This window comes from Mastigoproctus giganteus, chromosome 1, assembly GCF_048544385.1.
Source record: "Mastigoproctus giganteus isolate SK-2022 chromosome 1, ASM4854438v1, whole genome shotgun sequence".
Lineage (NCBI taxonomy): Eukaryota > Metazoa > Arthropoda > Arachnida > Uropygi > Thelyphonidae > Mastigoproctus > Mastigoproctus giganteus.
This window is the reverse complement of record NC_143575.1, coordinates 111,169,536-111,185,503: the sequence shown is the minus strand read 5'-3', so window position 1 is coordinate 111,185,503 and position 15,968 is coordinate 111,169,536. Positions and strand designations below refer to the sequence as shown.

Here is a 15,968-nt window from a genome sequence, read left to right as displayed (position 1 = left end):
ATATCTGTAGAATTATCTACTTGAAATGCAAACAATCGCCCCAAAATTATTAATATTTCGAACAAATTGTCCTTTAATATCATCGGACATATTTTTTTTATACGCCTGCTAATTGTGCTGTTCGAAAGTGGTACTGCCATTATTTTTTTTTCCAGCTTCCTCTCCCAAAATACTTTTCACGATTACCTGACTTTTTTTTTTTTTTTGCCACCAGTTTGGCTACTAAATAGCTGGCTTCTCGAACTTTATCAGATACTTTAGACATACTATAAAATTCTGTACTTTGTTTTCTAGTAGAGGTTGGCAATCTTTTAAAATATTCCATAGTTTTGGACGATAAATTCTTGTGTTTCATAGAAAAATAATGCTGAAATTTACTTGGCACCATTGATTCATTCGACAGTCTTAAACCACATACCACACCATTATGTGTGGTATGTGGTTTAATTTTGGGTACCAGTATACGAAAATCCTATCTCCAAATAAACATCAACATATTTTCTTCTTTTTTGATGGTGGTTCGTTTTTGTTTTTGTCATTTTTCTCCAAGCTTGTTGTTATCAATTTGCCTCTTCTGATTTCCTTTCACTAAAAATTTATCCCTCTCTAATAATTTCTAAAAAAATTAAAAGTTACTTCTAGAATGTACTAATACAGTTAATTGACACGTTCTAGAATTAAATGATGTTTTAGAGATATAAAAACATGAAAAGTACTTTTAAAACACGAAGGAAATTTCTTACTATGCTGCTTACAAGTTGCACTTATACAACTGCAGGGTGCCTGGGAGAGTTTCTCAAATGATAAGAATGGCTGAATAAAGGTGAACAGATCTAGTACTAGGAATCAAAAGTGAATAAAGGATTAAAGGTGAACAAATCTAGTACTAGGAATCAAAACATGACGTCACATTGACTGCTGGAAGGGGCTGGGATCGGTGCAGTGTAAATGAACAAATTTTTTATTTGAATTAATTTTTATTATAAAACTTCGATTTATTAATTATTTTTATTTCCATTTTCTGCAGCACATCTGAAGCATACTCGCGGCACACAGATTGAGAAACACTGCCTCAGGCGGTTTTCTTTTCAAGTAGAAATTCTGCACATTACATAATGATCTCTCTCTCACACACACACACACACACATACACACACACTCACACTCACTGTGAGAACTGCTGTACGTTTTTTCTTTGGTTTTCTGAAGTGTATGCATCTTCAGCCAGTGTAGAGTGCAGTCTGCCTTTAATTTTTTAAAGAGTTACAGCTTATTCTGTGATATATTGTGGTACTTCCTGTGCCACTTCTGCAGTGACTAAAAATAGCAGTCATTGAGGTGGAGGAGAGAGACAGTTGTGTGAATATTTTGTGATTTGTTATAATGAAAGTATTACTGATATGTTTTCTTCCCACTTCTGCTTGGATTAGCTATTTTTTGTTGATCTAAATTTACTGGACTCAATCACGAAACATTTGATCCATTGAGAACTGCTTAAATGCATTAAGAGGAATTTTAAAGCATTATTTCTATGGTTTTGACAGGTGCTTATCAGAGTTTGAGATATCGAGAAATTTAGCTTATTGACATTTGAGTGTGTAATTTACAGTAATTGCAAGTGAGCAATGCTTAACTGATGTCAAGCTTAGTAATGTTTGGAAAAGGAGGTGAAAAAATCTCTGAATTCCATATTTTACAATTAATGCTTTTTTTCAGTGCTTTTAATTAATGCTTATGAAGTAGTTGATATTCTTGTTATTATTGTGTAATGTACATTTTTTACAAATGGATGAATTTTTGAATATAACTTATATTTGGATAAATATTTCTTTCAGTATGGCTCTGCAAAAAATTCAAATATCACTGCTGCAAAGGTAAGTTTATTTTTGAATTGATTATTTAGACTGCTGTGTTACAGTTTTATGCCACATTTTTTCTTACTTTAATTTCAGTTAATTATGAAGCATCACATGGTATGGAACTTTATTTGACATAACTTTGTAATTGCTCATCTGTTATGTTGCTTAAGTGTTCAACAATTAATGGAAAGTTCTGTTTTGCACACTTTCTTTAGGAAAATTCCATGTCATATTACTATTTGTAGTGGGAAGTGATGCTAGGAAGCGCAAGCTTATAAGCATCAGCCAGAAAAATAAAAATAATAAAAAACCTATCCACCTCATCTGTACATCCCCTCAAAACAAGTTGTATAATTACTCCTTAAATTTATTCAAACTGCTCACTTCCAAAATGTCATATGGAAGTTATTCGTACAATTGATTAGTCTCTGGCTGAAAGCAAGTTTTCAGATATCTATTCTGTAAATATCCTTTTTTTATTTGTGTACCCTTAATTGTGTTGTCTGAAAAAGAGTAAGAGTGCTATCAACATCTAGTTTGCCCAATCCATTTAAAGTTTTAACCTTTAACCAGGTGTAAAAATTTTCAAAAAATTTTTATAAACTAATGTGACTAGTAAAGGTTAAAGAAGTGGACCAATAATTAGAAGGTCTGGCAAAAAGAATTGTTCTTTAAGGTAAAATAAAAAAATTTACCCACTGTTTTGAACATTTTCCCAACAATTTTCCCTCCTGAAAAAAATCCACGAGGTCCTTTTGACCCCCACACCTTGTACGGGACTAAATACATCATTCAGGTCTCCACACAAGTACCTTGTTTCCAGGTGCTGCAGTTTGCAGAACTCGAGTCTTTCTTGGTAATATTACCCTTTTGTCCCCAATGATTAATCTTGTTGTTCTTCTCTGTACCCATTCCAACTGATCCATATCCTTCCCAAAATGAGGCCCACAGACCTGCAAATCTTAAGCACTGCATACAGACCTGTATGCAGTGCTCAAGATGCAGTGTAACCATTGCCTTATACAGTAGGATAATCATATCCTTATTCCTGCTGGAAAAATTCCTGTATATTGTTGACAGAACTCACTGAACTGTTCTAGCAGCATGTGACACTGTTTAGAGAATGTCATGTGAGACAATAATTACACTGAGGTCTTTTTTTTTTTTTTTTTCTCCACCAACTCGAGTGTAGTACCACACAGTTAGTATGTTATTGCGAGATTACTGCCACCCATATGCAGCACTCTGCATTTATCAAGGTTAATCATCAATTAAAGTTCTCAGCCCAATTGCCCAAATTTTCTAGATTTGTAGCAGTAGTACACCTTGATTCCTGTCATTATCTACTCTGCCAACCATTATATCATCTGCAGACATAGACATTAAGCTTGATATGCTATCATTAGAATGACCAATAAATACTGAAAACGGTTAGTTTTCAGAAGATCGGTGACACTGATAACATTGGTCCGAGAAGAGCAACCATTAACAACCAGCCTTTTGTCTTGTACCCCTCACTTTAATCAAAGCAGTAACTTGTCCAAAATGCTCACTACTCCACTTTGGTCAGCAGTCTTTTGTATGGAACAGTGTCAGAAGCTTTACTGAAATCTAAGCATATAATATCAAAATTACTTTTTGTGTCCAATTCCTGTATTAACTGTGTCATACTAGCTAATCAGGTTGGTTGGACTAAATTTTCCCTTAATGAATCCATGACATGATTGTCATTTACAGGAAACCCCTGTATAACACAGTACTTCTACAACATGGTTTCACTCTAACATGATTGATAAATTGAAATTGTGGCAATCTTCGCACAACATGGTACTTCTACAGCAAGGTTTCGCTCTAACACGGTGTGAGAATTACTGTAAATCTCGCATAACACAGTATTTTTGAGCTTTTTTGTACTGAGAAAACCCTGCTATGTATTTTCAACGTTTCCATTCTTTTTTGTGAGCCCCTGCTGTTGACTCGCTAGTTATCACCTTTGTGATATTTTTCTAAAGCTATTTCTGGAGGTCAGTACCATAAAACAGTAAAAACAATTTGCACTTTCCAGTTTATTGGTCTTTTCTATTAGTGTAATCAATTAAAATTGGGTAGTAAACTCTATCTCCTTGCATTTGCTATAGTACTGATAGCTGGAATTCTGTGGATTTTCACGGAAATGTGGAAAAATTTATGGTGAAATGTGTTTCCCCTTCCATGAAATATTCAATCATATAAAAAACATAAGTAAATTTTCAGAAACTCATTACTCTGTATCGTGTTTGCTGCAACTTAGTATTAGTATTAGTAACGGCCGCATGGTGCAAGAAAGCCTATGGCTTATGCTGCACCAGCCAAAAAAAAATAAAATAAAATAAAAAATAAATAAATAATAAATAAATAAATAAATAAATAATAATAATTAATAAAAAAAAAAAAAAGGAAATTAAACCTATCATCCTATGCGCTTCCCTTACCCGAAAGTACTATCCAGATGACCTTTGAATTTTCCCAAACTGTCGGCCTCTACCACCCATGAAGGTAACTTATTCCAGTAATTTATAACTCGCTGGCCAAAATAAATCTTCCTGCAGTCCAATCTAAACATTTCCCCCCCCGTAACTTGAATTTATGTCCCCTAGTTCTAGCATCATTTATAATCTTGAAAATTTCGTCCTCATTCATTTTACTGATGCCTCTCAGAGCCTTAAACACCTCAATAAAATCTCCTCCAAGGTGTCTAGTTTCCAAACTCTGCAACCCACATATTCGAAGTCTTTCTTCATAAGGACACCCTTTTGCCGATCTCACCAGGCGAGTTACCCTTCTTTGCACCCTTTCAAAAAGCTCGATGTCTTTCTTTAGGTGCAGTCTCCATACTTGAACACAGTATTCCAAGTGTGGTCTAACATAAGCCTTATACAATGGGATTATCACGTCTCTATCTCTACTTGCAAAAGTTCGATAGATCATCGATAGGACACCATGGGCCTTCCTTGCAACCTGTTTACAATGCTCAGAGAATTTCATGTCTGACCGTATCGTAACACCCAAGTCCCTTTCCTCCAGTACTGGGTTTAGTTGAACTCCACCAAGTGAATAAGTTTTTTTGTGATTACTATTTATTTGGTGTAATACCTTACACTTTGTTGGATTAAAGCACAGCTGCCATTTTTCTGACCATTCCTGAAGTCCATCTAGGTCTCTCTGAAGAAGCTCAGCCTGACAGTGATCATTAACTACTCTACCAATTTTAACATCATCTGCAAATTTAGACATCACGCCCTCTATCCCTTCATCAATGTCGTTTATGAAAATTAAAAACAACAGTGGTCCTAATACTGATCCTTGGGGAACCCCACTTCTTACATCAACCCAATCTGAGGAATAGCCATTTATCACAACCCTCTGCCTCCTGCCCTGAAGCCATCCTTCTATCCATCTAAGGATTTTCCCAGTGATTCCAACCTGTTGCAGCTTATAAAGCAACCGCTCATGTGGGACTGAGTCAAAAGCTTTGCTAAAATCTAAATAAACAATGTCGAAATTATTCCCTAAATCCAGCTCGTGAGTGACCCTTTCGAAATAACAAACCAGATTTGTTAAACATGATTTTCCCTTTACAAAACCATGCTGTGTATCCTTGAGAATTTCAATTCGATCCAAATGATCCTGAATTCCACCCTTGATCATTGCCTCCATGATTTTCCCTACTACTGAAGTCAGACTGACAGGTCGATAATTTCCAACTTCACTTTTAGAGCCACCCTTATGTATGGGAGATACATTTGCACTTTTCCAATCCAAGGGAATCTCCTCAGAGTCTAGTGATGCTCACATAATTAGCCTCTAATTAAATTAATTGATAAAATTAATATTCATAATCTCCCTTTGAAGATAAGAGATATAGTAATTTGCCTCTAAATCTTATAAAAGAAGTGAATTAATCTTCTTGTCCTCTCCTACATCTGATATTCCATCCATTTTTCTTTTATTCTCTAAGAATCCTCTTGTGTGTTTCATAGATGATTGCTGGCCTAGTATATTGCCAAGAAACAATATGAAAAATGACAGTTTTCTTATAGGGTTACTAGAACTGTATTAAATTCTAACAGGAAGTTGAATGATATTGTGATAACTGAGAGGAAAGAGAAATTGTTGAAGCTAACTGTAAAAAAGGTAGACGGGTGGATGAATTCAATCCAATTATATTAAGGGAGGCAACAGAAAAGTTCAGCAAACCTTCCATCTCCACCAAGTGGCTTATGAAATTTAAGCATTCAAAATTAGGCCATTTATCAGTACTCCTTCACTACCATTCTTTTGATACCACTAGTATAACATAATTGAACCATAATTGTGAGATCATCCTTGGATTAAGTGGAGGTCCCTATGGATTGGTGATGTGTGACTGTATACCCAATTCACAAAGGGTGACATGAGAAATTACAGAGCTGTTAGCGTGACTTTCCCAGGGGAAATAAAAATCACTGGTTAAAAAAATAATTCAGGACTATCTAGATAAAAATGCTTTTATACTGCAGTTGCACCATGCATTTGTTAGTGGTGGTTTTGTCTGACCAATCTGACTGAACATAATGACAAAGGAACTGGATGCAAAAAATGCATATCAGGCCTGATGCACAAGTCTGAAAAAGTGATTAAAGACGGCATACTACTGCAACAAGGTCTAGATAAATTATGCAGAGGGCTGAGAACTGGCAATTGATGTTTAACATTGACAAATGTAGGGTACTTCATATGGTAGCAGTAATCCAAGATTAACTTACCAATTGTGTTTTACACACTCATGGTAGGGGAGAATGCAAAAGATCTTGGGGGGGGGTAATTTTGCAGTCAGGTATACAAAATTCTCTGAGCAGTGCAAACATGGCTCAGAATAGTTCATGAGGTGATTATTGTGTTGCATAAAGCATTGGTTAGGCCGTGTCTTGCATACAGGTCTGGAAACCTAATTTTCAGAAGGATGTGGCTTTGTTGGAGCAGGTGATGAAACCAGCAGGATTAGAGAGTACTCTTATTAGGAATGGCTTCATTCCACAAATTGCAGCATCTAGAAACTAGACACCCGAGAGAAGATCTAATGGTGGTGAATCTAACTGTAAGTCTGAATGGATTGAGTAAGCTAAATGCATATTTATGGGTATAATTGAGTATACTTAATGATGCCAATTTGTAACTACTTAAGTAGTTGGCCATGTACTGAAATGATGCAATTGCACAACTTGTACATAAGCTGAACAGATAATGGAATCCTTCCTGTTTCTCAGACTGCATGTGAGGGGGCCATAAATTCAAATTGAGGAAGGGTAGGTGTGTGGAAGTTTGCATTAGCATTAGTAGAGGCATGTGATATAGTAGGTATATGACACTTTCAACCAGTAGGTAGTTTGAATAAGTTCAAAGCAGGACTAGACAAACTATTAGAGGGGATGGATGATATGTGATTTTTTTTTTTTTTTTTTTTTTGCTAAATTCTGTATAAGCTTGATTTCTTCAATACTGTTCCCTGAATTCATCTTAAATTGCATTATGCAGACTTTCAGGAAAACTTCTGCTGCTGTAATTTCTGCGAAATGCAGATTTGCTTACAAGACTAACCTGAGATATCCCAAGATGAGCTTTCCATCTCCAAGTGGCTTAGGAAATCTAAGTGTCTGGGCATTCAAAATTAGCCCATTTATCGGTACTCCTTCACTACACTTCTTTTGAAACCACCTGTATAAGCATTGGTACCTGTCACTGTTTTCTTGAAGTGTAAAGCTTTCTTTCTTTGGAGGCATACTTCATCTGAGGAGTTTACAAATGAAAGCAATTTTTCTTCCTCTTTCATCCAAATGCAGATCATTCCTTCCAGAATTTCACACTTTCAAAATACTACATTTTGTTTTGCCACTCTCAAAATTTGTCTAGCTTATCAAAGTGCAGTGATGTGATTTCTCCATAAATCACTTGTCAGTTATATTTTTTTCTAGTTCAGCCCTCAGCAGGTTTGCTATCCCAAGTGTAATTTCTAGTCCTAGAAAGGATATAATGTGCTGTTGTTTACAAAAAATTACTTTAACTAATGCAACACTTGATGAACGGTAGCCATATTCCTCTCTAGTGGCACCTCTGTAGCCAGGTGGGAAGGAGCAGCAGTGCATAGCACACGCTTCTACGGAGGATGCAGAAAGGTCAGGAATGGCCACCGCATATTCACGGAGCAATATGGCCTTAGTTGCTAATGCTCCTAAAAACTAAATAACAAACAAACATCCTCTCTAGAGGTAACTGTTCGTAATTAGCATTCCACTGATATACTGTTTTATTGCATATCAGGGGAGAAACTGGCTGTCTACAGTAATTTGGCTCTGAATCCAGTTTACAAATATTACTGTAACTGAATATATCGAAGCAAATGTACAGCCAATTTTCTAGATAATTTCCACCCTTGAAAATACAGTTCTAGGATGTACAGTAGACATGAGTACATGTGGTATTCACTTTTTCCAGTTTCTGATATGAAATTGCTAGCCCTTTGAATACACTACTTTTTTCATAATTTGTTTTAGGGATATGATCTTACCAGCTGTATATCTGAAATTGTGTGAGAAGAGGTGTCATATGAAGGTTGCGCTGTATTTAAATATCTGCTGCACTGCACCTTTACTTCACTTATAAGTTTCATATGCTATAGATTATTTATGTTACTCCGTATAACATTGAAATTTCTATAGTAGATTAGCTCCCAATATGCCATCACTTCCTAAGCAGAGGTGGACAAGCTAGGCATATTAACTAGTAAATACAGTAAGCGCCAGTTATAGTGATCATGTTTGCAAATTAAATATTGATTCTAATAAATGGCAATTCTATTAAGTGAAACTCTGTGAATATTATCCACAGGCTATAAAAATAAAGATTTTTTTTTATAAAGAAAGCACATTGCACTTTATTACCAATTAAATGATGTGTTAGAATTGGAAGAATATTATCCACAGGTTAGCAAAATAAATTTATACTTGCATATATATAGCTTAATTAATATACATGTTAATTAAACATAACACTTTGTAATATGATAATAATTTTAAAGTCACTTATTTTAGATTGCTTTAAATTATCACTACGAAGTCTGTTTATAGATTTTTCAATATTGTATAACAGTCTATATTCATGATCACTTGCACCAGTTTCTTCCATCGCTCTCCTCAGGATGGCTATAGTTCCACGATTTTGCCAGTTTTGTAACTGGAATTTGTCCAGATTCATATTCATTTCCCTCCTCCTTGAGGAAATTATCAGTAACAGACTGGGCAATTTCTTCTTCTATTAAAGCTGTAGTAACTACAGTTTTTAACAATAAACCGAAAACTGCAAATTGTTTTTATCATTTTATGATTGTGACCTCTAGGAATGTGCTTTAGAAAAATATCAGAGGTGTTCAAAATTGATTCTTATAACCGAAGATGTGATTCTAATAAATGATAAAAGTGTAGTGTATTTTTTTTTTTATTTGAATCGGTTATTTGGAATTTGATTCTCTAAAGTGGCTGATTCTAATAACCAGTGATCACTATAACCGGTGCTTACTGTATTTGGTTCACATGCATCACCTTCACCAGGGCCGGCCCGAACAAAAGCGGGCGGGGCCTTGATACAAATTCTTACAACAAAATAATTTATTGCATTTTGATATTTATTACATTGCACAAATTGGTTTAGTAAGGATGACATGAAAATGATAAATAATTAAATTATTTTAATAAACTTAACATTTCAATCACAAAAAAATCTTTAATAAATCAAATAAGAAAAATAATTGCTTCATATACTTATAAAATACAATTTGGTATGCGACTTAATCGAATAAGGTCACAATATGTGATTTTTGTTTCATTTTCTTACATGTTTTATAGCAAATTCGTTGATAATATAATCATAATTTAGTTTTTTTGGCTATTTCGGATTCGATAGCTAAAATGGCTAAGGAGGTAAATCGTTCTTGACTAATGCTAGATCTCAAGTAATTTTTTATTATTTTCAATCTTGAGAAAGATCTTTCTGCAGATGCGACGGTAATTGGTAAGGTTAATATAATTTTCAGAACAGTAACAAGTTTTGGATACAATTCAAATAAATTATTTTTCAGTAAATATTGTGATCCTGGAAAGCAAAACTCAACGACAGATTTTGATTTCATTAAATAAATGAATGTAATCAATATCGTCTTGCAAGGTAGCATTTAAGAAGATTGTTTTCAGTCAGTTTTTGAATATTATCCGAATTATATAAAAAACCATATGATGTCTCATGTTCGTGATAAATTTCGAATCTTTTCTTAAAAGAAATAATCGCACTATCGATTATGACTAGAAAATATTGAATTCTGAAATATTCTTTGCCTGATGAAATAGGCTGATCGGTTCCTTCATAACAAAATTGCTTTGTTTTTCGTCCAGTTCTTTGATTCTTAAATTCAGATGTCACTTATAATTCTTCAGCTATTTCCTTTACAGTTATTAAAGAAGATTTAAATCCCGATTCACGATACTGTTCAAAAAATTTTAAAAGGCCTTTTAAATGTGAATTTGCAGTACCGATATCTATATTTGAATTTTGAAATATCTTGCTCATAATATTTACTTCATTCAGTATGTCATACCAAATGACCAAACTTAATAAAAATTCAAATGAAGTAAGTTTATTTTCGATTGATTGGATTTCGGATTTCGTTTTCATATCACTGGTATGTTCATAAAGGTATTTCAAAGCCAGAGAAAATTGTGGTACTTGGTATCTCACAGATTTCACACTTTCGAGGCGACATTCCCACCTCGTTTCTGACAGTGGTTTTGGAGTAAGATGTTTGACACGCTCTTTTAATATATCCCAACGTATCACAGAACTTGCAAAAATATTATATTATGCTTTGTAAAGTCCCAAAAAATGAATTTGCAAGAGAAGATAATTTTGAAATGTCTCCAAGAACTAAATTCAACTTATGACTTCCGCAGGGCATATACTGTGCTTTGGAATTCTTTTGCAGGATAAGTGCTTTGGTCAAACCAGTATTATTAACTTAATTTTCTCAGAAGAAAATTTAAGTCGACTTTTTGAATAATTTCGAATTCACTCGATCTCTCGAAGGTAGAAAGCGAAAAAGGGCCGAGAAAACCTAGTCGGTGGTATATATAGCCTTTAGAGTACGATAACTATGCAAACGCTGGCAACATATAATCGTACGTCTGAGTGACTTGTAAGGAGAGATATTTTAAATATATTTTAAAGAAAATATATTTTTCCGGGTTCTTTGGATGTTTGACACGCTTTCAGATAATGTTAATAACACGATTATTGGCATTTTATTTCTTATGTATATTAAAAATATGGCCATTTTATGGCGATGTCGCTAGATTTTGCGACAGTATTAAAACAAAAAAAAAAAAAAAAAAATGAAACCATTTTTATTTTGCAAAATCAGTCAGCGGCGCGGGGCCTTGTGCGCTCGCACCCCCCCTCGGGCCGGCTCTGACCTTCACTGTATTCTAATAACTATTATTGAAATGGTGTAACCCTATAGCCAAACAAACAAGCAGAATGGATGGATTTTCTAATCCCATACATGAAAATAATGAAGTAAGTGAAGAAAAACAATACTTTTTTGTAGGAAGAAACAAAGTGAATGATGCAAGCAAAAGTGGGAATTTTATCCAAAGTTACATTCACCGAAATCATCATATCCAGCTAATGTATAACTTGGTATATCACAAAATTGTGGTGTGTCTTAAGCTGCTGCACCTAAAACCATAAAAGCTGCAGACTGTATAAGCCATTATGGCTGATGAAAATCAGATGTCAGAAGACGAATAGCAGCTTAAATGTTTTGTGATGAGTACACATTCCATGTTACAGACAAGGTAAATGCATATGAAGTGAGCATAGCGAAGTGCAGAACCCAACATGATTAGAACATGTCTGAGATGCTCCCAGATTTTTGGAGAGCCTGTTCTTCACAGAAGGAACACTCATCAGCCCTGTACTGAGAGATGTTAGCAAATTACTCAGCCATGATGATCATGGCAACAATGGGATTTTCCACATCAAGATGTTGCACTTCTTCAGGTTAATTGCTCACTGACTTCTATGGGGCAGTGTTAGGGATGATATGTCAAACCCCCCCCCCTCCAATGCCTGGCAACTTGAAGAGAAGACCCACTGCAGTGGTTGACAGTTACACTAATCATGTTACAAGAAGTTGATTACTGTTCAGGTGTGTGCCACTGCATATTTTGGTATGTATTAATTTTCTCCCAATACAATACTTCCGTTTAAACACAATAAAAACTTATGAGGAACTAAGAAAGCATTTGTGTTTAAAGTAATGTAAAATTTAAAGCTGGTGTTTTCTGCTACTATTTCCTCTAATACAGAATGACTAGCTTTTCACCATTATCTAACCCCAGGGGCTCACATCTGGTGAGTATGGGCTTGGCACACCCAGGATCCTGAGCTGGATATCATTCTTCTCTTTCTTGTTGATTCCCTTCTACTTCTGACTCTTGTTCTCTCTGTCAGGGTAATTCAGAAATTTTTTTTTTTGGCTGGTGCAGCATAAGCCTCAGGCTTCCTTGCACCATATGGCTAATGATAATAATAATTTAAGGAGATAATAATGTATGTTCCCACCAGTTATACAAGTAGGGTTTATGCTGACCGGGCTAGCCAGGTGGGTAAAGTGCCTGCCCAGCAACCCAAAGTTCGCAGGTTCGAATCCAGCCTCGGGCTTGGATCCGAGTAAAATGCAAAAACTTTAGGAGGTGCATTATGGCCACAGATGTGCCAACAACTAACAAAAAAAAAAAAAAAAAAATAGTAGTGTTTATCAGGTAAGGTGTGCAGTATTACTATCGTTAGAAAAACTGATAGAAATAGTTTTATATATTCAAAGATCACTTGAAGTGTCAGAAACATCTCGATACCGATCCAATGATTAATAACTAAGCAAGAAGATCCCCCCCCCCCAAACTGATATGGTATGATAATATAGGCAATTGTTAATTTGCATTAAGGTTTCATAGTAAGTAATGTAAAAGTTCAAGTCAGAAGGCAAAGATTTCCTCCTCTTTTTAGGAATAGTGTAGAAGAAATTTCTATCTTTTCAGGAAGAAATGTCAGTAAAATAAGATGACAAAAAAAGACAGCAATGTCAGATAACCAGATACTTGTGCATGCTGTGTTCTTTGTTATTAATTGCTTATTTTTACTGTTTTAAATTTTACAAAAAAAAAAAAAAAAAGTCAGTGAATAGAAATATCAATTAGTATGTACGTATTACAGTATGTATTAATTAAGCTATGTATGTAAGCGTAAATTTACTTTTATTTTGCTAACTGGAAAATATTCTTCAGATTTTCACATATCATTTAAAGTGGGGGGTCCACTGTATTTTGTTGGGAGATCCCTGAGTTAGGTTCTGTGCTATTGAACTTGTGCTTATTTGAGACCATAAAAAATAATTGCTGGAAATTATTTTTTATGGTCTCTAATAAGTTAAATATCTACGTTAAGTGGTCCAATCTTATTCATCCCTGTCCTCCTAGAGTTTACATAAGTAAAGAACTCTTTGCTGGTTTTCTTTGCATCCTTTGCCAAAGATTTCCTGTGATCTGTCTGCCTTTGCCTGCCTAACCTCCTTTATGACTTGATTACAGACTAGTTTATATCTGCCATAGGCTTCTGTGTCACTTGATACTTCATATGCATCCCATACATTTTTCTTCTCTGCCACAAGCCTCATTAATTCATCTGACATCCATTTAGGCCAAAACCTTGAATAGTATTTCTTAGTTGGAATGAAAAGCCTAGTAGCCTCCAAAATTAAGTCCCTGAGGGCTTCCCATTTAGAATTCAACATTGGTAACATCATCAATTGAACCTACTGTACAGCATTTAAAACTGTCTGAGATCCCTGTACCTTTACGAAAGCAAAAGCCCTTCCCTTTAGCCTTGATGGTAGTTACATCTTTAAGTGATTCCCACATCACTTAAAGAGATTCCCACATCAGTACATTGTGATCATTGTCACCCAATGGTTCCTTTATCTGCAAATTCTTAATGCATGAATAATCACTGCTGATAATCAGACCAAGAGGTTCAAAAGGCAACCACTCCCTGTGGTTGCCTTTTGAACATGTTGCTGTAGAAAACAGTCATCCAATAAATCCACAAAAGTCTTGCTAATGTGCCAGTGACTAACTGACAAGTTCCAATCAATATTTTGAAAGTTAAATTCTTCCATTATAAGACATTCTGGTTTACTGGCCGACTCTATTTCTCTGCACAATTGCTCATTATACTGATTGGACTCATTAGGCCTATAACACACACCTACTCTCATTTTTCCTTTCCCGGTGCTTATGTCACACAAAACATCAATTGGATTCACTTCCTTAGATTTTATGTGTTTCTTAACTAACAGCATAACCCCTCCTCCCTCCCTTCCTGTCCTGTCTATCCTTTCTGTACACATTGTACTACCCAAATTCCAATTCTGCACTGCTTATATCTGTCTGACACCACGTCTCTGATATCCCAACAATATATGCCTTTGATGTCTTGACTAGCATTTCAAGCTCATCAAATTTATTAACTATGCTCCTATCATTGGTGTAGGTGCAAGTATACATGCACCTGTTCCTACTCTTTATTACCCTAACACAGCCCATGTATTTATAACTCCCAGCAGTGCTGGAAATCTATGACTCCCAGCAGTCCTGGAAATCTCCATTACCTTGCTTTCCAGGCTGTTTCTCCTTCTAATAGAAGCAGTGCAAGAATCACTTTTGCCTCTGCCTGTGGCCACTGTTAACCTTTTAGTCTGTGTGTCAAGCTAGCGCCAAGCTAGTTGTTTTCTGACCCACCTAACACTGCCTCGATAGCATCAGCAAATATTCTTGCACCCTTTCTGTTTAAGTGTACCCATCCCTGTAGAAGCAGTTTCTTCTGTCAACGAGCACAGACCAGGCTGAAAAAAATTGTACCACTCGAGCCTTGTACAATCTCTCCAGGGTCGAATTTGATCGACAAGGCTCTCATCATATACTCCCTCCTATCGCGTCTGGGCGGAATTACAGACACTTTCACATTCAACCCTAACTTGCAACTTTTTTGCAACATTGACCTGTATTTGTTGAGTAAATCTGCAGATCTCTTTCTCTTAATGTCATTAGTTCCAATGTGTACAACACTATCACCTTTACTAAACCCATTATGATGGGTTTAGTAAAGAAACTCCTAGGAGTGAATCTGTTGAAACTGATAATAACAAGGAACAACTTGCCTTTATCAGAATGGATTTGCAAAATAATCACATGGATTTAAATCAGTATGATTTAGACATTTATGTTATGTTTGGTGATGCCATTATTGCATCACAAATGTTAACAGATGACAAAATGTATGACAGAATGAAGAATCAAATGGGTGGGAAAGGTGTAGATGAAGAAGATGAGGTAGAACTGAAAGTTTGAATTAGTGAAGCACTTCAAATAGCTTAACTAGCTATTTTAAATTGTGCAGGAGGAAACTGCCCAACCACGGTGTGGAATAGAAAAAAGATGGAAGGTTTTGGGAGAGGCCATTGCCCAGCAGTGGGTCAGCAATGGTTAAAAAGAAGTAAAACCTATACACTACTGTACCAAGAAGTCACGCTAGTCAACTGCTATCTATGTGTCCATAGTGATTGGCAAAGATTAATGCATATTCATGATGTGGAAATTGGCTCTGGTCAACCTGTTTTCTACTGTAAGCATCCTATTAGAGAATTAGCAGAGAGTGAATTTCCTTTATCCCGGAAATTCATCTGTTGTTTCGATGAAATGAGTCATCCACACTTTCACTAAATTTCAACTGTCTCTGTTTACATCGTAGGTACAAGTGGTCCCTAAATCAGTTTTGTTTTAGTTGCTGTGCAAGTAACCTTACAGAGTCTAAGAAGGAATCCTTTATTGTGAAAAAATGGAAGTGCCTAATAGTGTAGATCGGGGTGTTAAAAAAAAGAAATCGCTTTAAAATTTGGTATCCCTGTCAGTGTGTCAACTGAAAACCGTG

General features: G+C 35.5%; 1 protein-coding gene across 4 annotated transcripts in view; it reads left to right on the top strand.

Moving 5' to 3' along the window:
* LOC150091098 (mediator of RNA polymerase II transcription subunit 12-like protein) overlaps positions 1-15,968 on the top strand; it is an 825,386-nt gene that overhangs the window by 59,654 nt on the left and 749,764 nt on the right. For all 4 annotated transcript variants that reach the window (XM_090374287.1, XM_090374270.1, XM_090374279.1 and 1 more), the window contains exon 3: positions 1,836-1,874. In XM_090374287.1, the coding sequence (XP_090230413.1) occupies positions 1,836-1,874 (39 nt within the window). The remainder of the gene's footprint in view (positions 1-1,835; positions 1,875-15,968) is intronic.